The sequence below is a fragment of the Mastigoproctus giganteus genome, chromosome 8 (genome assembly GCF_048544385.1).
Source record: "Mastigoproctus giganteus isolate SK-2022 chromosome 8, ASM4854438v1, whole genome shotgun sequence".
Classification (NCBI taxonomy): Eukaryota; Metazoa; Arthropoda; class Arachnida; order Uropygi; family Thelyphonidae; genus Mastigoproctus; species Mastigoproctus giganteus.
This window is the reverse complement of record NC_143582.1, coordinates 22742970-22767976: the sequence shown is the minus strand read 5'-3', so window position 1 is coordinate 22767976 and position 25007 is coordinate 22742970. Positions and strand designations below refer to the sequence as shown.

At 36.8% G+C, this 25007-nt stretch overlaps 1 protein-coding gene across 1 annotated transcript in view; it reads left to right on the top strand.

Moving 5' to 3' along the window:
* LOC150081360 (mitochondrial tRNA methylthiotransferase CDK5RAP1) overlaps window positions 1-25007 on the top strand; it is a 101048-nt gene that overhangs the window by 44236 nt on the left and 31805 nt on the right. The window contains exons 6-7 of the mRNA XM_090380182.1: window positions 18547-18667; window positions 24335-24577. Of these exons, the coding sequence (XP_090236308.1) occupies window positions 18547-18667; window positions 24335-24577 (364 nt within the window). The remainder of the gene's footprint in view (window positions 1-18546; window positions 18668-24334; window positions 24578-25007) is intronic.

Sequence of the window (25007 nt, the reverse complement as noted above, 5' to 3'; positions counted from 1 at the left end):
TGTCCATTTATCTGCACATAATAACTTGACTCCCAGTGGATGGATTTTGATGACATTTTATATTTAGCTCTCTTAGAGAGACTTACTGAGTCATGCAGATTTTAGTAAAATCAGACCAATAGAAATCTGGCTATTATTTTTTTGTCCATCCATCTACATGTAATAACTAACTCTCATTAGATGGATTTTCATGTAATTTTATATTTGGCTTTTTTATTTTAAAAGGATCTGTCAGGATTCTCAAATTTCATTAAAATCCAACCAATCGAAAACTGGCAATTATTATATTTTATTATTTCTTATTCTTTTTTTTATACATATCACATAGGTATGTACATATCCATATAATATATATTGTTGCTGGTGTGGCTATTTTGTTTGTTACAGTGCACTGATTGGAAGAATGAATGGTAGATACGTAGAAACAAGATGCTCTCAGTTCGTGCATAAAATCATTGCCTTTTGCTTGTGTGTTTTTTATTTTTATTTTATATGTAAATAGTTTGTAATTACTTGAAATGTAATGCACTACACACATTAACTAACTTGTTATTGTTGCTTTATATTTATGCATGTTTTATTGAGATGTAGTGTTATTAACTGCTGTATTATTCTTGTTGATTACTAATTTAAAAAAATATCCATGCATCAAATTCAGATTTTTCTTGGAGTTTTCTGAATCAGTTTTCTGAATTAACTGTAAATACAGTTGAGCTAATTCAAGATATTAATATATTTATGTTAATTTCTGCCAACTGTAATTTATGTTAATATTTGCATCTTGAATATTTACTTCCTGAAAATACTATGCATTATTTGTTTATTATTCTTTTTTTTTTTTTTTTTTTTTTAATGTGAAACTGATTACCAATTAACATATCTTGTCTTGTGAATTACATCATCATATGGTTGTCAAGTACTGCACTAATGGAGTCTGGCCACACTCTGAGGAGATGGAACAGCTGTTAAATAGCTGATATTTTTAATAAATTATTACAACTGCTCTGTTTTGATTTTTTGTTTAATTAAATTGAAGAATTTCATGAAGACAGAAAGGAAACAAGTCCCTGGGAGCCTATTAATGAATGTAGAGGCATTTGTGGGATATGGTTAGGGCAATGAATTTTGATATTTTCTTAAAGATTCTGCGAATTATTTTTTTCAAGGTTAGTAGTAGTAGTAGTGGCACATGATGCAAGAAAGCAAGTGTAGGAGCTTATGCAGCATCAGCCAAAAAAAAAAAAATCACACCATTCCCTCCAAATGCCTGTCCAGTTCCTCCTTAAATTTATTTAACCTATCAACTTCCACAACGACAGATGGAAGTTTGTTCCAGCAATTAACCACCCGCTGGCTAAAGGCAAATTTCCGCACATCTATTCTACATCTGTCCTTTCTTAATTTGAACTTATGTTCCCGTAGGTTGGTAATCTGAACAAGTGGAAGGATCCCATCAGAATTCAGCGTGCTCAACCCATTCAAGGCCTTATAGACCTCAATCAGATCACTGCGCAGGTGCCTAGTCTCCAGCCACTGCAATTTGCAGAACTTAAGCCTCTCTTGGTAAGAGAATCCCTTCATTCCCCTCACCAATCGTGTTGCTCTTCTCTGTACACGCTCAAGCAAATCTACATCCTTCCTAAAATGAGGCCTCCAGACCTGTACGCAGTACTCAAGGCGTGGCCTGACCATTGCCTTATACAGAGGGACAATCACCTCCTTTTCCCTGCTAGCAAAATTCCTATATATCATTGACAAAACCCCATGACCCGTCCTAGCAGCCTGTCTGCACTGCTCAGAAAACTTCATATCTGACTGCACAATTACTCCCAGGTCTTTTTCATTCTCTACCACCTTAAGTGTAGTATCACACAGTTGGTACGTTTCTCTGGGGTTACTTCTACCCATATGCAGTACTTTGCATTTGTCAAGGTTGAACTTCAGTTGCCACTTCTTAGCCCATCTGCCCAAATTATCTAGATCCTGTTGCAGTAGCACACTGCCATTACTGTCATTAACAACCCTGCCAACCTTTGTGTCATCTGCAAACTTCGACATTAAGCCTGATATACCTTCATCAATATCACTGATAAATACACAAAACAACAGTGGACCCAACACCGAACCCTGTGGGACTCCACTAATAACATTAGTCCACGAAGAGCAGCACCCATTGATTACCACCCTCTGTCTTCTCCCACTTAACCATCCTTTTATCCATTGTAGCAACTTACCCTTAATACCATTCTGCTCCAATTTGTACAGTAGTCTTCCATGCGCAACAGTGTCAAAAGCTTTCCTGAAATCCAAGTATATGATATCAAAATTATTTTTTGCATCCAGTTCCTTTGTGACCACATCATAATAACCAATCAAATTTGTCAGACAAGACTTTCCCTTAACAAACCCATGCTGTGTTTGAATTATTGCTGCAGTCTTGTCTAGATGATCCTGCAATGCATCTTTAACCAGCGACTCCATTATTTTACCCGGAACAGAAGTTAAACTAACTGGTCTGTAATTACTCGTGTCACCCTTCGATCCACCTTTGTGAATTGGGGACACATTTGCACATCTCCAGTCCGTGGGAACCTCCCCTGAGTCCAAGGATGCTCTCATAATTATGGCTAAGGGTTTGCTTAGTTGCTTTGCCGCCTCCTTTAAAATAACTGGATAGATCCCATCCACCCCCAGGTGCCTTTCTTATGTTTAACTTCAACAATTTCTCCTCCACTTTGCTCTCAGTTATTACAAAATCATTAAGCACACTGCTACAATTTGATAACCTTCTTCCATTTTCAAACTGTAATAATTCCTCACGTGTGAATGTAGATGCAAAATACTCATTCAGTGTGTTTGCTATCTGAGCAGGATCATCAACAGTCGAACAATCGATGTCAAGTGGACCAATCATATTCATCCCCTTCCTTTTAGAGTTTATATAAGTAAAGAAATCCTTGCTGTTTTTCTTAGCATCTTTTGCCAAAGATTTCTCGTAATCCACCTTCGCCTGCCAAACCTCCTTTGTGACCTGATTACAGACTAGCTTATATCTGCCACAGGCTTCTGCGTCACCTGATAATTTATATGCATCCCATGCATTTTTCTTCTCTGTCATGAGTCTCATTAGTTCATTTGATAACCATTTAGGCCTAAACCTTGAACGATATTTCTTAATCGGTATATAAAGTCTAGTAGCTTCCACGATTAATTCCTTGAATGCTTCCCACTTAGAATTTACTGTTTGTAACATCGTCAGTTGATCCCACTGTACAGAATTTAAAAACTGTCTGAGACCACTGTACTCCCCTTTACGGAAGCAAAAACCCTTTCCTTTACCCCTGACGGTAGTTACCTCTTTGAGTAACTCCTACTTCAGCACACTGTGATCACTGCCACCTAGTGGTTCCTTTATCTGCAAATTCTTAATACACGAATGATCACTGCTGATAACCAGATCAAGAGTGTTACTTTCTCTGGTTGCCTCTCGAACATGCTGCTGCAGAAAACAATCATCCAATAAATCCACAAAAGTCTGACTAGTATGTGAATGACCAACCCACAAGTTCCAGTCAATATCTGGGAAGTTAAAATCCCCCATTATAAGACATTCTGATTTACTGGCCCACTCTATTTCTCTGTACAATTGTTCATTGTACTCATTCAAGTCATTAGGCCTATAACACACTCCTACTCTTATTTTTCCTTTCGCAGTGCTTATCTCACACCAAACTGACTCAACAGAGCACTGTTCATCTATATTAACTGGGTGCACTTCCTTTGATTTTATGTTTTTCTTAATTAACAGCATAACACCCCCTCCCTTTCTGTCCTGTCTATCCTTTCTGTACACATTGTACTCCCCAAATTCCAGTTCTGCATTCCTTATATCTTTGTGACACCACGTCTCTGCTATCCCAACAATATCCGCCTTTGATGTCTTGACCAACACTTCAAATTCATCAAATTTATTTACTATACTTCTAGCATTGGTATACATGCAAGCATACATGCTCCTATGCCTATTCCTTGTTACCCTAACACATCCCATATACCCAACTAATCCATGATGACTGCCATCCGTCCCTGAAACCCCCAACACCCCTCGCTCCAGGTCGCTTCTTATTCTAATAGAAGTTGTGCAAGAATCACCTTCACCTCTGCCTGCGGTTACTGTTAAACTATTAGTCTTTGTATCCCCCCAAACTAGCAGTTTTCCGACCCACCTAACACTGCCTCGATAGCATCAGCAAATATTCTTGCACCCTTTCTATTTAAGTGTATCCCATCCCTGTAGAAGCAATCTCTCCTGTTAACAAGTACAGTCCAGGCTGAAAAAAATTCTACCCCTTGAGCCTTGCACAATCTTTCCAGGGCCGAATTGATCGACAAGGCTCTCATCATGTACTCCCTCCTATCGTGTCTGGGCAGAATTGCAGACACTTTCAAATTCAACCCTATTTCACGGCTTTTTTTCAACAGTGACCTGTACTTGTTGAGTAATTCCGCCGGTCTCCTACTCTTAATATCATTAGTGCCAACGTGTACAACTATATCACCTTTTGTGCCCTTGAAAGATGATATCCGCTCTACAACGTCATCAACCTTTGCCCCTGGCAGACATACCCTGGTCCTGTTCCACCTATCCTTTTTACAAAGGATGTTCCCCGTTTCCCTGACAATAGAGTCACCAACAACTACTAGTTCCTGTGGGACCAGCACATTCTGCCTTAGGGGTTGCCGCTGTGTTGCGTGATGACCAAGTGCAAGCTCTGGCGTTGATGTGGGCAGCTGGGAGCCTGATGGGCCCCCCAATTTAGATCTTTCGAGGGCATCCACCCTGTCCTTCAAACTCTCATATAGGCCCATAACAACGCTGAGTTGTCACCTGATTTCCTTACACTCCTTACATCGCGCACACACAAAGACATCCCCCATGGCAATATCATGTTCCGTTCCAGAGAGTTCGGCAAACATTTCACAAGTTGCACATTTTTTTAGGCTGTGATGCGTTGGAGAATTGCCCCCCTCAGTTCTCCCCCGAGTCACAGCACTCCTGCCACTTTGTGCCCGTTGCTTTGCTGCTCTAGTCTGGGGCATGGTAGTTTAAATTAATAAAATCAATAAATTAAATGTCAATAGTATTTGAATAGAAACTATTAAATAGAAACAGTGAAGCGTATTACTATATAATTATGCGTTAGAGCTACCTAGCTACCTCAATTAAAAAATTTGAATTCCCTACCACTATATCCAAAAACAATGGCTACAAAAATGGAACGAAATAACGGTTTTACCTATCGTAAGTAAAATCCACAAAAACTCTTTATCTAAATTAAAAATAAAAAATAACCAGCGTAACTATAACTATATGACTACGTATTAAGTACAATATAAAATAACAATCATGTAAATAAAAGGCAAACACTTATCGTTTTTGCGGAGCCTGTAACTGACAGCTGTAACTTTTAAAGAGATTCAGCGCCCTCTGAATTTGCAGAACCAGAGGTTCTGCAAATTTGGGTGTTTTTCTAACTTTCCACAAATTTTTACAGATTTTTTTTTTTCTTTTTGCCTAAAATTTGTGATACTAGAATTTTCTAGCACTAGCGATAAGCTGGGTTCTATAATTCACTTGTTAAAAATAACATTATTACTTTAAATAATGTAAAATTATTACTTTAAATATGTATCTTATTAAATATATATATATTCAAAGCCATTATGATAGACTTGTTTGTGATACTTGGAATCTAGGTAGATTGCAGAATTTTCCAGTGATTTGGTTATAAAAGTCCAAAATAAGGTGGCACTGTAACGTTTATGTACAAATTTTAATTTCCTTTTTCTTTGATAATTAGCTTTTTCTGAGGATAATCTGAGCAGAGGAGTGAGATCCTGAATGCTTGATGAGAAAGATAAAATGTGTAACTTTTTTTCCCTATTAATATAGGAGAATGCAGTATAAATACTATGATTTAACTGCTTCAAATGAATTCAGTCAGTGCATCATCAGGAAACATGCAAAGATGAATCAATTAGAGAATGCTAAAATATTGTTACAAACATCTGTTGATTGACAGCTTCATTATCGTGTCAGGCCATTAAGCTGACAATAAAACAATACTCTTACAGAACTTATGTGAAAGGCATGATGTGGGTAAATAACTGACTAATGTAATAATAACACTTAACTCTGCAACAACAAACAGGCAAAATTATAGTTTATTGGTTCCTAAATGTAGGAAAATTACTATAAATAAGTTCCAAATAGCCAGATAATTTTCAGGTAAGATTATTTTTGTGCCTGCATCTTTCTCATAAAAATCAATTCTGGTGGGGAGAGAGGTGTTGTTGTAAGGCCTCCAAGTGTCTAAATCTCCTTGGGGTGGTGACCTCGATCTAGAATTGCTGAGTTCTGATTATTTTTTTTAATTATTATTTTTTTTTTTTTGGTAGTTGTTGGCACATAAGCTTCTTGGCCATAATGCACCTCCCAAGGTTTTTGCAGTACTTTGATCCAAGCCCAAGGCGGGAATCAAACCCGCGACCTTTGGGTTGCCAGGCAGGCACTTTACCCACCCAGCTAGCCCGGTTGGCTGAGTTCTGATTATGAATCAAGGAAGGCTCATTTCTGAGTTGTTTGTGATAGTTCTGACGTGACCTCACCTGAGTTGATCTTTTAGTCTGTGACCTTTAAGGATAACATTGAGGTCCCTGAATTGGATGAGGAAAGAAAGTTGACATTTTGATTTGTTACAGCAAAAGATATATCTTAAAAGGAAACACAAGACTGTACAAATTTGTTAGAACAATTTTATTTGGGAATGTTATGAGTGATCTTGAAGAATGAATGGGTGGTTGGTGTGGGGGGGGGGTGTTTGTCTGACTTTTCGGGAGCTGACTTGCCCCATCCTTTTGAGGCTACAATGAAATAAGGAGGTATGAATATGGAGTGTTATCAAAATAAGAATAGAATTATGACAAGGATTGGGAGAGGTGATAGTGGTAACAAAACCACATCGTGCCAAAGTAGTCTTTACTGGGTGGACTGCCAGTGTGACCAAAATTATACCAGGCAGTTTTACTGACATCTCAAACAGCACTATAATGCAGTTTGGTTGGGGGGGGGGGACACCTGACCAGTAGTGATTAGCTCACCACCACTATGTTACTGAGAACGACAAGGTTGACACCAAACAACTGAACATTATTGCACTCAACAGGAAATGGAGATAATTTGTGGAGGCATGGTGGATCCAGTCCTCCTAACTGCCAGAATGCATTCTAGGAGGAGGAGTGGACCTCCTTCCCTTCACTCATAGAGAAGTCTCTGGCTCCCAAAGGCTGTTGTACCCTTCTCAAAAAGCTTTTCCAATGCAGCTAACTCCTCCAGTGTGCCCCAGGAGAGCCCCTTCCATATGAGCCCACTGACAACAACAACAACAATCCTATGCAGTGACAGCAGGATCCATCCCATTGTACCACTGTCTGAACATTTAGCCAGGATCACTCAATAGCATGAAATGGCAGCCAACAACATTATTAAATATGGAGACCTGCAGTGGGGAGATTCTTAAGTGATCCTCTGCGGCTATTAGCATTAGCAAAGGCACATGATGCAAGAAGCAAGCTTATATAGTGCCAGCCAAAAAAAACTAACCCCCCCTTATTTCACCCATCCACTCACTCCAAATGTTTGTTAAGTTCTGCCTTGAATCTATTTAAGCTATCAACTTCTACAATGACAGATGGAAGTTTGTTCCATCAATCAACCACCCGCTGGCTAAAGGCAAATTTCTGCACATCTATCCTACAACTGTCTTTCCTCAATTTGAATTTATGCCTCTCAGGAGATTATTCTGAGCAAGAGGAAGAATCCCATCAGCATTGAGCATGCTTAAACCATTCAAGGCTTTATACACCTCAATCAGATCACCTCGCAGGTGCCTAGTCTCCAGAGACTGTAATTTGCAAAACTTAAGCCTTTCTTCATAAGAGAAACCCTTTGTTCCATTCACTAATCTTGTTGCCTTTCTCTGTACTCATTCCAACAGTTCCACACCCTTCTTAAAATGAGGCCCCCAGACCTGTATACCCAAGGTGTGGCCTAACCATTGCCTTATACAAGGGGATGATCACCTCCTTATCCCTGCTAGAAAAATTCCTGTATATCATTGACAAGACACCATGAGCTACTCTTGCAGACTATCTGCACTGCTCATCAGAAAACTTCATATCTGCCTGCACAATTACCCCCAGGTCCTTTTCATTCTCTACCACTGTCAGTATAGTACCACAGAATTGATACATTACTCTGGGGTTACTGCTTCCCATATGTATTACTGTACATTTGTCAATGTTAAACTTCATTTTCCATCTCTCAGCCCATCTGCTCAACTTTTCTAGATCCTGTTGCAGCAGCATACTGTCATTAGTGTCATTAACAACCCTGCCTACTTTTGTACTGTCTGCAAACTTAGATATTAAGCTTGATATACCATCATCAATATCATTTCTAAATACAGAAAACAATAATGGACCCAATACTGAACCCTGAGGAACTCCACTAATAACATTAGTCCACGTTGAGCAGTGTCCATTGATTACCACTCTCTGTCTTCTCCCCCTCAACCACCCCTTTATCCATAGCAGCAATTTGCCTCCAATGCCACACTGCTCCAATTTGTGCAGCAGTCTTCCATGTGCAACAGTATTAAAAGCCTTTCTAAGATCCAAATATATAATATCAAAGTTATTCCCTGCATCCAGTTCTTTTGTGACTGCATCATAGTATTGAACCAAATTGGTCAGGCAAGACTTTCCTTTAACAAAACCATGCTGTGTCCGAGCTATAACTGAAGTCTTGTCTAGATGATCCTGCAGTGCTTCTTTAACCAGTGCCTCCATTAATTTTCCTGGAACAGAAGTTAAACTCACAGGTCTATAATTACTTGTGTCAGCCTTTGATCTTCCTTTGTGAATTGGGGTCACATTTGCACATCTCCAGTCCATGGGTACCTCCCCTGAGTCCAAGGAAGCTCTCATAATTATGGCTAAGGGTTTGCTTACTTCCTTTGCCGCCTCCTGTAATATAACTGGATAGATTCCATTCACCCCAGGTGCCTTTCTTATGTTTATTTTCAACAATTTCTCCTCCACTTTACTCTCAGTTATTTCAAGATTCTGTAGCTTACTGCTAGAGTTTAATACACCTCTGGCATTCCCTCCTTGAATAACTCTTCATGTGTGAATGTAGATGCAAAATATTCATTTAGTTTGTTAGCTACCTGAGCAGGATCATCAACAGTTGAACCATCGATATCAAGTGGACCATTCTGATTCATCCCCTTCCTTCTAGAGTTTATATAAGTAAAGAACTCTTTGCTGTTTTTCTTTGCATCCTTTCCCAAAGATTTCTCATAATCTGCCTCCACCTGCCTAACCTCCTTTGTGACTTGGTTACAGACCAGCTTATATCTATCATAGACTTCTGTGTCACCTGTTATTTTATATGTATCCCATGCATTTTTCTTCTCTGTTATATGTCTAATTAGTTTATCTGACATCCATTTAGGCCTAAATCTTGAACAATATTTCTTAGTTGGTATGAAATGCTAACTTCCAAGATTAATTCTTTGAATGCTTCCCATTTTGAATTTGCTGTTGATAACGTCATCAGTTGGTCCCACCGTATAGAATATAAATAATTCTTTTAAAATGCACTGTTTGCATGATGTTTGTGGAGCAATCAGGTATGGGACATGATATTGCCATGGGGGATGTCTTTGTGTGTGCGTGATGTAAGGAGTGTAAGGAAATCAGGCGACAACTCAGCGTTGTTATGGGCCTATATGAGAGCTTGAAGGACAGGGTGGATGCTCTCAAAGGATCTAAATTGAGGGCCCATCAAGCACTCAGCTGCCCACATCAATGCTAGAGCTTGCACTTGGTCATCATGCAACACAGCGGAAACCCCCAAGGCAGAATGCGCTGGTCCCACAGGAACTAGTAGTTGTTGGTGACTCTATTGTCAGGGAAACGGGGAACATGCTTTGTAAAAAGGATAGGTGGAACAGGACCAGGGTATGTCTGCCAGGGGCAAAGGTTGATGACATTGTAGAGCGGATATCATCTTTTAAAGGTGCAAAAGGTGATATAGTTGTACACATTGGCACTAATGATATTAAGAGTAGGAGACTGGCAGAATTACTTAACACGTACAGGTCACTGTCGAAAAAAAGCCGTGTATTAGGGTTGAATTTGAAAGTGTCTGCAATTCTGTCCTGACACAATAGGAGGGAGTATATGATGAGAGCCTTGTCGATCAACTCGGCCCTGGAAAGATTGTGCAAGGCTCAAGGGGTAGAATTTTTTTCAGCCTGATCTGTACTTGTTAACAGGAGAGACTGTTTCTACAGGGATGGGATACATTTAAATAGAAAGGGTGCAAGAATATTTGCTGATGCTATCGAGGCAGTGTTAGGTGGGTCGGAAAACTGCTAGCTTGGGGGGATACAAGGACTAATAGATTAACAGTAGCCACTGGCAGAGGTGAAAGTGATTCTTGCACTGCTTCTATTGGAATGAGCAGCAGCCTGGAAAACAAGATGCAGGATATTTCAGAGACTGCTGGGAGTCATTGCGGTACAAGTAAACACATGGGTTGTATTAGGGTAGCTAAGAATAGGAACAGGTGCGTGTATACTTGCGCATACACCAATGCTAGGAGTTTGGTAAATAAATTTGATGAATGTATTGCTCAAAACATCAAAGGCAGATATTGTTGGGATATCAGAGACATGGTGTCACACAGATATAAGGAATGCAGAGCTGGAATTTGGGGAGTACAATGTTTACAGAAAGGATAGGAAGGGAGGAGGGGTTATGCTATTAGTTAAGAAACACATTAAATCCAAGGAAGTGAAGCCAGTCGACATTGCTGGACAGTGCAGTGTCGAATCAGTTTGGTGTAACATAAGCACTGGGAGATCAAAATTGAGAGTGGGAGTGTGCTATAGGCCTAATGACTCTGATGAGTATAATAAGAAACTGTACAGGGAAATAGAGTGGGCCAGTAAATCGGAGAGTCTTATAATGGGGGATTTTAATTCCCCAGATATTGACTGGAATTTGTGGGTTGGCCACTCACACACTAGCAAGGCTTTTGTGGATTTATTCGATGATTGTTTTATACATCAGCATGATCTGGAGGCAACTAGAGGGAGTAATACTCTTGATCTGATTATCAGTAGTGATTCTTCATGCATTAAGAATCTGCAGATAAAGGAACCACTAGGTGGCAGTGATCACAGTGTGCTGAAGTGGGATTTACTCAAAGGGATAAATAAATTTTCTGTTTATACTCCAGCACGACAACCAAGTCAGTAGAGTTTACAATAAATCGTCAATACAAATATTTATCGTATTTAGTAGTCACGGGCTTGAACCCCGGTCCACTCAAGGAACGCGTGCTATGCACTCTTGCCCTTGACCACTATAACTACCATCAGGAGTAAAGGGAAGGGTTTTTGCTTTCGTAAAGATGACTACAATAGTCTGAGACAGTATTTAAATTCTATACAGTGGGACCAACTGATGATGTTACCAACAGCAAATTCAAAATGGGAAGCATTCAAAGAACTTATCTTGGAAGCTACTAGGCTTTACATACCAACTAAGAAATATTGTTCAAGGTTTAGGCCTAAATGAATGTCAGATGAACTAATGAGACATATGGCAGAGAAGAAAAATGCATGGGATACATATAAATTAATCGCTGACGTGGAAGCCTACGATAGATATAAGCTGGTCTGTAACCAAGTCACAAAGGAGATTAGGCAGGCAAAGGCAGATTATCAGAAATCCTTGGCAAAGGATGCAAAGAAAAACAGAAAAGAGTTCTTTACCTATGTAAACTCTAGAAGGAAAGGATGAATCAGATTGGTCCACTGCATACTGATGGTTCAACAGTTGAGGATCCTGCTCAGGTGGCTAACAAATTAAACGAGTATTTTGCATCTACCTTCACACATGAGGAGTTATTCAAGAAGGAGTGAAGTAAACTCTGGCAGTGAGCTAGATGATTTTGTAATAACTGAGAGGAAAGTGGAGGAGAAATTGTTGAGGATAAACATAAAAAAAGGCACCTGGGGTGGATGGGAAATATCCAGTTATATTAAAGGAGGCAGCAAAGGAAGTAAACAAACCCTTAGCCATAATTATGAGAGCTTCTTTGGACTCAGGGGAGGTACCCATAGACTAGAGATGTGAAAATGTGATCCCAATTCACAAAGGAGGATCAAAGGCTGACACAAGTAATTGTAGACCTATGAGTTTAACTTCTGTTCCAGGAAAATTAATGGAGCACTGGTTAAAGAAGCACTGCAGGATCATCTAGGCAAGACTTCAGTTATAGCTCGGACACAGCATGGTTTTGTTAAGGGAAAGTCTTGCCTGACCAATTTGATTGGATACTATGATGCAGTCACAAAAGAACTCGATGCAGGGAATAACTTTGATATTATATATTTGGATCTTAGAAAGGCTTTTGATACTGTTGCACATGGAAGACTGCTGCACAAATTGGAGCAGTGTGGCATTGGAGGCAAATTGCTGCTATGGATAAAGGGGTGGTTGAGGGGGAGAAGACAGAGAGTGGTAATCAATGGACACTGCTCAACGTGGACTAATGTTATTAGTGGAGTTCCTCAGGGTTCAGTATTGGGTCCATTATTGTTTTCTGTATTTAGAAATGATATTGATGATGGTATATCAAGCTTAATATCTAAGTTTGCAGACAGTACAAAAGTAGGCAGGGTTGTTAAAGACACTACTGATGCTATGCTGCTGCAACAGGATCTGGAAAGGTTGAGCAGATGGGCTGAGAGGTGGCAAAGGAAGTTTAACATTGACAAATGTAAAGTACTACATATGGGAAACAGCAACCTCAGAGCAACGTATCAACTCTGTGGTACTACACTGACAGTGGTAGAGAATGAAAAGGACCTGGTGGTGGTTGTGCAGGCAGATATGAAGTTCTCTGTGCAGACGGGCTGCAAGAGTAGCTCATGGTGTCTTGTCAATGATATACAGAATTTTTCTAGCAGGCATAAGGAGGTGATTATTCCCTTGTATAAGGCAATGGTCAGGCCACACCTTGAGTACTGTATACAGGTCGAGGCTTTATTTCAAGAACGATGTAGAGCTGCTGGAACGAGTACAGAGAAGGGCAAAAGATTAGTGAATGGAACAAAGGGTTGCTCTTACAAAGAAAGGCTTAAGTTTTGCAAATTACAGTGTCTGGAGACTAGGCACCGATGAGGTGATCTGATAGAGGTGTACAAAGCCTTGAATGGTTTGAGCATGCTCAATGCCGATGGGATTCTTCCTCTTGCCCAGAATAATCACCTGAGAGGGCATCAAATTTAGGAAAGACAGATGTAGAATAGATGTGCGGCAATTTGCCTTTAGCCAGCAGGTAGTTGGTTGGTGGAACAGACTTCCATCCCTTGTTGTAGAAGTTGAAAGCCTAAACAAATTTAAGGCTCCGCTGGACAGGTATTTCGAACGAACGGAGGAGTGAAATGGGTTTTTTTTTTTTTTTTTTTTCCTGATGCTGCATAAGCTTCCTTTCTTGCATCATATGCCTCTACTAATGCTAAATACTGTCTCAGACATAGTTACCTTTATGAAAGCAAAAACCCTTCCCTTTATCCTTGATGGTAGTTACCTCTTTGAGTAAATCCCACTTCAGCACACCGTGATTACTGCCACCTAGTGGTTCCTTTATCTGCAGATTCTTAATGCATGAAGAATCACTACTGATAATCAGATCTAGAGTATTACTCCCTCTAGTGGCCTCTCAAACATGCTGCTGTAGAAAACAATCATGCAATAAATCCACAAAAGACTTGCTAGTGTGTGAGTGACCAAACCACAAATTCCAATCAATCTTTGGGAAATTAAAATCCCACATTATAAGACCCTGATTTACTGGCCCACTCTATTTCTCTGCACAATTGCTCATTATACTCATCAGATTCATTAGGCCTATAACACACACCTACACAAGATTGCCTACATCGAGAGTCAACCCACCCTTTCTTGGGGGGGGGGATTGATCCATCATATACAGAACAACTGATAGTGATCAGGCAAACTACTAAAGTACAGTAAACCCCCGCTATTCGTGGTTTCACGTATTCGCGATCGCCGATTTAATATAAAATGAAACCTAAAAAAAATGTGAATTTTAAAGCGCCATGAATATTTTCCTCCATAAAAAAACATGAGCGTGGCTAAAATTATCTTTGCCGGTCAAAACAGCGCTCAGTGGGTGGGGGGAGATAGTTGACAAAATCGCGAGCGTGGATGTTTCTCGCTAATCCTTGTTCGGTATGTGTTATGCGCTTGCCATGCAAGGTTTCGTCGTTTGCTTTTAATTTATATGCTTATAAATTGATCTTATCATTTTTTTTTATTTTTGCGTTTATTTTTTTCCCTTGATGCGCAATATTTTTTCAGTAAAAGGTAAACTGCAGCCATTATCAATTTATAAATTGATATGCTTACAAAAATGACAAATCTACCGTTTTGCAGTGTAAAACAGACCTTTTCGAGTTTTTTAACGGAAGGAAAGTGACTTTATTGTGGACAAGTTCTTTCTAACCCCTACAAAAATATGGCTACGAATAACAAGAGAAATGTGAAAATAGCAAAGAAGGTGATGACATTAGCAAATAAAATTGAGTTATTAGATAAAATTTCTAATGGTGAAAGTGTCTCTCTTCAGTGGCAAAACATTATAAAATCAATGAGTCAACGGTACGATCAATCCAAAAATCGGAAGAAAAAATCCGCCGTAGTGTCTGTGAAAAAGCGCTAATTGCTTCAAAAATTTGCTCTGTAACTCGTGATGTTAAATTAGAAAAAAAAATGGAAAAAGCTTTAAATCTGTGGATAGAAGACCGAACTCAAAATAAAATTCTGTTAAGTTCACTCATCATTCGTGAAAAGGCAAAACTCCTTTATCAACACTTTAGCGAAACTGGTGATAGCACTGGTGGGATAAGTTTTTTTGCTAGCAAAGGCGCTGGTTTGAAATTTCTAATAAATATTACATTTAATATTAAATTGTTTCTTATTTTCATTTCGATGCCATATGCTTGCATTTCACTATGTACTGTCTATGTACATAGTCATGTTATGAAGGTACATATAATACATATAGACAAAATTTTAGACTAGTTTTTCTTATATATTTCATACTTTGGAACGGAACCCCTTTATTACTATGGGAGCAATAACTCAGTATTCGCGTTTTCGGTATTCGCGACATTTCTCAGGAACGTAACCCCCGCGAATAGCGGGAGTTTACTGTAGTTAAAATTGGCATCATTTTAGTATATCTCAAATTGGAAAACCTTCACTACAAGTTGCCATGATATTGCACTACCTCGAATAAGTTGTTGTTCTTGTTGTTATTTGGTTTTTAGGTGCATTAGCAACTAAGGCCATATTGCTCCGGGGATATGCAGTAGTCATTCCCTGACCTTTCCGCATCCTCCATATTTGGTAGTCACGGGCTCGAACCCCGGTCTAATCAAGAAGCATGTGCTACGCACTGCAGCTCCTGTCCACCTGGCTACGGAAGTGCCATTCTTGAATAAGTAATGCTTACACTTCACCAATGGAGAAGACTGTTGTTACTTATTCTCGGTGGATACCACCACCCAGACGGCACCATTTATAGGCTTGTTGGCCTCTCCTCGGTGGATGGGTAGGTACCCTGGTGTTGCAATGATGACAATCCAGTTATGAAGTATAACTCCACAATATGAGAGATGCCTGATGGTGTGCAAATTGTACACCATCAGGCATCTCTCATATTCTTGGTTTAACATCACACACATAAATGTGATGTTAAATCATATATGTGAATGCTAAATAATATAAATATATACTAGCTAGTTATTGTATATAGTGTGTTACATTTCAGGTGCACTAGCAAATAGCAATAATTCATGATTTATTTTTTAAAAAAATGAGCAGAAAGCAATTAATTTTATGTGTGAACTTAAATAAATTCTGCACATCTACCACATTGCCCATTTCTTCCTGCAACCAGCACATAAGATATAATATACAATATATGGATAGCCTATGTGATATGTAGGAAAAAATAAATACTAATTGATGGATTCCTGTTGATCCAATTTTAATGAAATTTGGAAAGGCTGACAGTATGTTTGAAAGAGTGAAATGTAAAATATCATGAAAATCCATTTACTGGGAGTCAAGGTTACATGGATTGATGGACAAAGAAATAATAATTTTGAGATTTCTCTTGGTACAGTTTCAATTAAATTTCGGATGGCTCTACAAATCTTTCTAAATGGATCAAATATAAAATTTCATTAGAATCCGTTCACAGAAAGTTGATTTATTACATAAGGTTGATAATGATTGTTGGATTTCTATTGGTCCAGTTTTAACAAAATATGGAATAGCCTGACACATCTTTTTAAAAGGTCTAAATATAAAATTTCACGAAAATCTGCTGCTAGGAGTTGAGCTGTTACACACAAACTGATGGACGGCAGGCAGACAGATGGACATAGTGAAGAAAAATATGTTATGCATATATGCTAAAGCACCTAATAAAATTTTATTTCTTATTTTGATAACATTCCGTATGACAGTAATCAGGATATGTTATTGCAAAATCATCTAAAAGATCTAAAAAATTAGGGCAGATGAGCCGAGAAGTGGCAACTGAAGTTTAACGTCGACAAATGCAAGGTACTGCATTATGTTGCAGCAGTAATTCCAGAATAACACTCCAACTTTGTGATATAACACTGAGGATAGTGTAGAATGAAAAAGGCCTGGTGTAATTGTTTAGTCAGACATGAAGTTTTCTGAGCAGTGTAGACAAGCTGCCAGCACAGCTCAATGATATGCATGAATTTTGTCAGCAGTGATAAGGAAGTAATTAACCCATTATATAAGGCAGTGGTTAGGCCACATCTTGAGTATTGCATGCAGGTTTGGAAGTCTTGTTTTAGGAAGAATGTAGATCTGTTGAAATGGGTGAGAAGAAGGGCAACATGATTAGTGAAGGGAACAAAAGGTACTTGTACCAAGGAAGCTTGAGTTCTGCAAATTGCAACATCTGAAACTAAGCCTGCAAGTAAATCTGATTGAGGTGTTTAAGGTTTTTAATGGATTGACATGAATAATGGAATTTTACATGTGAGGGGGCATAAATTTAATTGAAGAGGGATGGTTACTGGATAGATGCGCAGAAATTGCTTCTGGCCAGTGAGTAGTTGATTTTGGGAACAAACTTCCATCTGGTGCTGTGTAAATGACTGTTAGTTTGAATAAATTTAAGATAGGATTAGAAAATTATTAGAGGGTTCATATAGGCCATGTGGGAAGTATTTTTTTTTTTTTTTTTTGACTGATGCGTAAGCTTACTTGCATCATTTGCCACTACTAATATACCCTTCTTATTCAGTTACAGCTTAAGAAGAAGGGCAAGTCTGCTCCTGAAATGTCATTCAAACCCTCCCCCCACTCACTCTCTCTCTCTCTCTCTCTCTCTCTCTCTCTCTCTCTCTCTCTCTCTCTCTCTCTCTCTCTCTCTCTCTCACACACACACACACACAAAAGATTGTAACATTCTCCAATATAGTTATTCTAATGAATTTCTATGCAGACTTTTGTTTACTTTTATGATAAGAGAACAAGCCAAGGGGTGGGGGGAAAAGAAAGGTTTGTGAAAAACAGTAAAGAGAACGTATACTTAGTTGATGAGCCATTCTTCTTGATGATTAGTAAACTCATTTTCTTATCTTCATATGCATTGTTTATACTAGTAATGATCATATAGCAGTGGACGTGTGAAATATTTACAATAGTATCTTCCAATACTATTAAAAATTTGTATGCATATGTTGATAACATAAAGACCAAAAATATAGATTCTAACAAAAAAGTAATGTTCAAATTTTAAGCAGGGTGAGTTACAGATTAACAAAAAGACAAACTCTCATTGAATAGTGAAACTGTTCCATTTCTTTTTACTATCCTAAGCCTGAGAAATTGTAGTTTTAGATCTCTCTCTCTCTCTCATGTACTGACTTTCAGTTATTTATATGTTTCCACTTATTTGAAGATTGGATACTGATCACTCATTTCTTTAAATAAGTGGCAACTTGTCAGTAATCAAAAGTTGGCTATTTATGAGAGAATTTTGATATATCATTTTTGATAATTCCATGCAAAAATATACTTCTTAAATAGGGTGATGTTTTAATAAACTCAAATTTAATATATGTTTAATATAAAAAATGCATGTGCCACATGCATTTTTTATATTAACAAGCCAGTTTTCTAAAGATATTATTCTTGTTAGATTGCCACTTAGCTTTCTTACTGTAGTTTGGTACATGTATTATATATTTTTTTTATCATAATTTTTATTTGTTTCTGAAATAAAATTTTGATACATGTATTATGTATGCATTTCAATTTTAGGTCCATAATGAGAGGATGCAATAATATGTGCAGCTATTGTATTGTACCTTTTACAAGAGGACGAGAACGTAGCAGGCCAGTTGTATCTATTCTTGATGAAATCAGAATGTTGTCAGATCAGGTATGTATGTGTGCATGTGCATATGTGTGCAGGCATTTGAAAAAGATATTTACAAGGTGTAATCAAAAAGTTTGGATGGATATCTTTCAAAGTGGTCTCTTTGACACTGTGTGTGTACCAATTTCAAAGCTTCTACAACTTCTGGATGCATTCCTGATAGACTTCTTTTGGAATTGCTAATAGTTATTTTTTCATGTTCTGAATAATTTTCCCAGTCTATGACTTTTCAAGGGTAATAAAAAATAAATCACAGTGGAAAATGGGGGACCACGTTGGTGGAGTGCTTTGCAAGAAATTCTTGAATGGAAAGTACCAAGTGTGTAGGGGTAGTATCATGATATAAGTGCCAGTTCCCTGAAGCCCACTTTTTTGGTTGTTTTCTCTGAACGACATAATCACTGTAAAACTATTTCGATATTCCTGATTCACTGTTTGACCGTGTGGGGCAAATTCTTAATGAATAATGTCTTAGGAGTCAAGAAATATGATGAGCATGATTTTCACATTTCATCAAGATTGTCTTGTTTTTTAGGGCCTTGAAGAGAGGATTGGGCCTTTGTTTCCTAGTTGTAGCCAAGCATTCATGATTCATCACCGGTTGACAGAAGAAACAAAAGTGTGAGTCAGCAGCGGCAGCACATTGACGAAGATTTTGACGTGTAAGAACATGCTGCTCTTTTTGATCACCAGTGAGGTGCGAGGCACAAACTTGAACAAGTGCATCGCATTCCCAAATCTTGTTACACTTGATTGGCATGTCTCATTAGAAGTACCAATTTCACTAGCAACTTTGTTAAACATTGATTACAAACACCAGCAATCGAATCATTAGTTTTAGAAGTTGAAGGTCGACTAGAGTGATTATCATCTTCAACAGACAAGCAGCTCTCTAAACTTTGCAGACCACTGAAATGTTTCTTAACAGACACATATCTTCTCTGAAAGCTGTTTTTAACACTTCGTGGGTTTCTGTTGCACTTCTCCCTAATTTGAAACAGTATTTGATGCAGATTTTCTGTTCAGTAAAATCACTTGTTGGATAAAATGTGATAATTTGATAAAATTTAAAATATGAGTTAACTGCATTTGAAATGTGATGAAACAGAAACGCTTTATATTTAGCACACATTAATTCAGACTGACTGCAGATAAACAGGTGATTCATTCTCACTATGTACATAATGCATTAACAAACATGTTGTGCCAAGTCGCAATTCATTACAATACCATAATTTCAAGATACGGCAACTGTGTGATATGGAACTATGTTGAAATTTCAGTCTCTAAACTTTTTGATCACGCTTTGTATAATAATTAGAGCATTTTCTAGGTCTAATAGCTTTACAACGTCCTAACATATTTACATCTAACATTGATTAATGAAGTTTTAAAGCAATACAAATGAGAAATAATATTTTGATTACACTGCTATTTCAAAAATTGCATCTTTTCCACGTCATCTAATTTAATACACCAGAGTTATGTAATATTTAATAGATAACAAACCACAGTGATCATTTGGTCATCCAAAGATTATAGCCTAAGGTGCTGGAAATCCGTCTGGGACAGCCAAGGCCAAATTGACCAAATGCTGTAGTGCAGTTGTAGGGGAACTGCAGTCCCTGTAACAGTGTAATTACTGTTGATCCATGGCTCTCACAACCTTATTTTTAGGCCTCTAAAGATGTATGCCTGACAAACATTAAATATATTAAATAAACATAAATCTGGAACTGAGAACAACAGAACATACTGTATCTGTGAATACAGTATACTTTATACTGTTTCCTCTGTGTTGTTATGTGAAATTGCCTTGGACAGTATAGGTTGCTTAGTTAAGATTACACAGAAAAGAGATAAAAGGAGGGGAGAAAGAGGATCACTTTTAAATGATGTAGACAAATTGCTCTTTACTGAAGCACAAGACTTTACACTACAGAATATGCAAAAAGTCCCATTATCTCCCCTTCCCTCACTAAAATGTTGTGGCGTGTTGATGTTCTAACAATTGTAGTTTCTGTAATGCAAGTGTGTTTATTTTCAGGTTCTCTATTGCAGTTTTTCATTTATTAAAAGTATTATAGTCATGTAAGCAATGGCTGACAAGTCCCCATACATTGTAGAGGAAAAGGAAGTAATGAGAACATGGGTTTTTGAAAGGCCACATACTGTTAAAATGTTGAAACAGATCCATACTGATTTCATCACTAGATTCAACAAAGATGACATTATTATGCTGGGAGAAGAAGCTGTTTGAAACTTGTTCCATAAAATGGCAGGCCAATGTGCAAGCATAATTGCATCTTTGGAACAGTGAGCAAAGAAATCATTTTATAAACAGTCATGTAAGAGCTTAGAATTCCCATGCCCACGATGAAAGATCATATAAAAAAAGCTCTTGGCTCGAAAGCTTACTCTTGCATTTGTGAATGAATTGAATAATGTTGACCTGTAGAAATGATATGAAAACAATATTAAAAAGGATGTTGCTCATACAAATACCTTAGAGTTCTTTAGTGACTTGTTTCTCTATCATTTGTCATACTGGCATCATATCACCATCATTAATCATACCAAATGCTAGTATGATTAATGATGGTGATGCAATGCTAGTATGACTAATTTTCTATTGATTCCAATTTAATGAAAGATTTGGGATCTCTGTCATTAGTCATACCAGCATCAGGTATGACATAGAGAAACATTGGCAGCAAAGTGATAGTTTGTAGTAAAAGTGATAAAAATGATCACTTTTACTGCAAACTGCCAATACATTTGTTTTTTCTTGAGAAGTCCTGTTATCTCCCCACATATGAGGGAAGATAACAGGACTTTTATCACACACCATAGAATGCAAAAGAAAGTAAAGAGCCATGATATATATGCCAAAATATGTTCATTGTGTTGGGAGTTCCATCATGTGGAGAACTTCATATTGAGTTCCATCATAGCTGTTGAAAGGTAACTGTATTGAATGAAATTTTTCCATATTCATGGATTGTTCAATATGGTCATATTAACAGGTACTTATCGAGAACTTTCTTGGATGAATTTCCATGAAATTTTATATTTAGATCTTTCAGAAAGATTTATTAAGCCATCCTAAATTCATTAAAATTGGACCAACAGAAATCCAGCAGTTATTATTTATTTATTATTTTTTTTTCATACATATCATCGCACTGGCTATCGATATATTATATTTTGTAGCTGAAGCTGGATATTATGTTTGTTGCCAATTGGAAGAATGAATGGACAATGTGGCAAGGTGCATAGAAATGATGTTCTAAGCACCTTGCCACTTTGTTGTTGCTCTTTGCTTTTTTTTTTTTTATATAAATCACAAATTACAGTAGAGCATTGATAATCCAAACTAATTGGGGACCGGGGATAGTTCGGACTTCCAATTTGTTCAGATTTTCAAACTTATCAAAAATACTGTTCTGGAGACAAAAAAAAAAGGTCATCTGGAGTAAGTTTAGAAATAAAAACACTAAGTTGTACTTACATATTTTTATTCATAGATAACAAAACAAATGGAACTTTCAGCCACAATAACATGTGTATTGGCCATTAATGAAAATAATTACTTATTTTTTGTTGCACCTTTTTTGAACTTTGTTTCTTTGCTGCCAGATCTCTCACTCTTTTCAGCAAGAGTAGTTGAGTTGGATAGCATTCAGTTTGTTGATTCAGCATTCAGTTTGTTTGTTGATTTTTATGTATCATTTAATTTTGTTAATTGATAAGCTAATAAAAGTGTAAATTTGCACTTTATATCTTCATTTTTATAACCTTTAGATAATCATTCAATTTTCGCTCATTAGAATTGCCGTTTAATAGAATAAAAATTCAATTCGCAAAAGTGATCACAATAACCGGTGCTCACTGTAATTGTTTTATGGCACTAGAATAAAAAAAAGAAATGCTGGCTCATTCGGATTATTAATGTTTGGATTTTTGATGCTCTACTGTATTATTATTTGCTAATGTGCCTGAAATATAATGCATTGCATATATTAACTAAATTGTTTTGGTCAGTAGCACTATAAGTATCATAAGATAAAATATATTCATAAAGCAATTAATTATTTAAAAAAATAAATTTTTGGTAACTGGTCAGGTAGTGTGATTTTTACATCCAAATTTTGTGACGCTTATAGTGTGGCTGCAAATATTTCTTGTATTTTTCCTAATTCAATAATACTAAAAGTACCATAAAAACTACCATATTCGTAACTGAAATAGTTATTTTTAAAAATTTATAACCTAAGTGTACTTACAGTGATTTGAAACTTTTAGAAGTTTATATTATATCCACATATGAATATTTCTTGGTATATTTATTTTTCCTGGTCAAAAATACTATAGTCACTACAGAAGTAACATAATATATTCATAATGGTAGCAGTTATCTATAAATCATAACTTATTAATATATTTTTGCCATTTTTTTCAATAGCAAATTCAGTAGCTTTCCTCAAGTCTGATTAACTACCAACCATAAACTAATCTTAAAAATATTTTTACCCTGAACAGGTGAGTTTTTTTTATCAAAGAGTCATGAATTTCTAGAAAGAATAAATGAAGTGTTTCTTCATTTTGAGAAATTGCTTATAAACAGAATGTAAAATAACTTTGGTCATGAACAGGAGTCAGGATCAATGACACCTTAAGGATATTTGGTAGCCATGTACAATAACCTCAACCTAGAGGCAAGACTAATGTTGAACAGAATATCATGCATTCTGTGACATATGTAGAATACATTTCACCAGTTAATGGTCACTCTGTTATTATGAGGTCACCAATTTTAGACAGCAGCAGAATAAATCTGATAATTATTCTACAGAAAGTTTTATCACCTGGTTTCTCAGCAGTGACATTCACTCTTTTCTTGAAAGTACCGATGGTCTCAGTATGACTGACTGGTCATTTGTTTATGCAAATTGCTTGAAAAGTGGTTTTATAATTATGAGACCAATAGGCCTGTGTACTAAAAATAAACATGAGCAACCACCAGGTGTCCTTGTCTTTGTATATCACATATGCTCACAGGCCCACACTCACTAAATGCTTTGCACACATGGAGTAGACATTTTTGCACAAGACTACCAGAGCCTCATGTGCCTATTTAAGTGTTCAGTATATTTGTGCTAGCAATAATAATAACCCCTAATAAGTGCCATTATTAGAGAACAGTATATCACTACTGTGTTGAAATTACTTTTAACTTATACCAGTTAGGCTGATTTGTTCTGAAAGTTTTGCAGTTACGTAATGACATCAGTAATAAACAAAGAGAACTTGTTTTGGAATTATTTTTGTTTGTAATTAAGTTTGCAATAAATACAAAAAAAGTAATATTACTTATTATAGAATTTCTTACTTCTCAAAGTTTCTATTAAAATGTGTGACTGGATGTGATTATCATTCATACCTAATTCTCTTTAAATATTTTGAAAGAATAGTATTATGATCGCAAAAATGGTGGAAACAGTAAATATACAAAATTTCAATAATTTTTTGCTTAATTTTTATAATTATACCTAGATAAACTTGTTATTTATTGAAAGGGTAAAATTTAATGTTAACTACTAAATTAGATTTAGCCAAAAAATATATTTTTATGTTTATTGATATTCATATATTTAATTAATGCCACAGGGAATCAAAGAAATTACCTTGTTGGGACAGAATGTGAACAGTTACAGAGATACTTCAGAAAACGGTGAGTCTATGCATCAGAGAAGTAGTAAAACCCCTATTCTTAGCAGAGGATTTCGTTCTATAGTTAAACTTCGATCTGGTGGATTAGGATTTGCTGATCTTTTGGATAAGGTGTCTTTGATCAATCCAGAAATTAGAATTCGATTTACTTCTCCCCATCCAAAAGATTTTCCTGATGAAGTAAGCAAATATTAATCGATTAATTATTATGACAATGAAATTAACATTTAAAAAAATTATAATGCAGTAATGGTTCTGAGCAAAATTATTTAATTTGATTTCTCTGTTATGATAGTTGTTAATAATTTTGAATTTAAAGAGATTATTCTTTCTAATTTATCTATATAAAAAAAATGCACAAAATGCTTAATTTAAGCAATTTATATTTGATATTTTGTGTAAAGGACATCAATTGAATGTCTAATGATTGTAACAGTGAGAAAAACACTTTTACACTACATTATAAATAATTTTGCTTTAGTTTATTGTGTCTGCATTGTTAGTACAGTAGATTAAATGTAAGATGATTTGGCCAAGGACTCCAATAACTAATAATAAAATTGTATACAGTGTTTCTGAATGCAGTATGGCAAACTGTTTTCAGACCTGG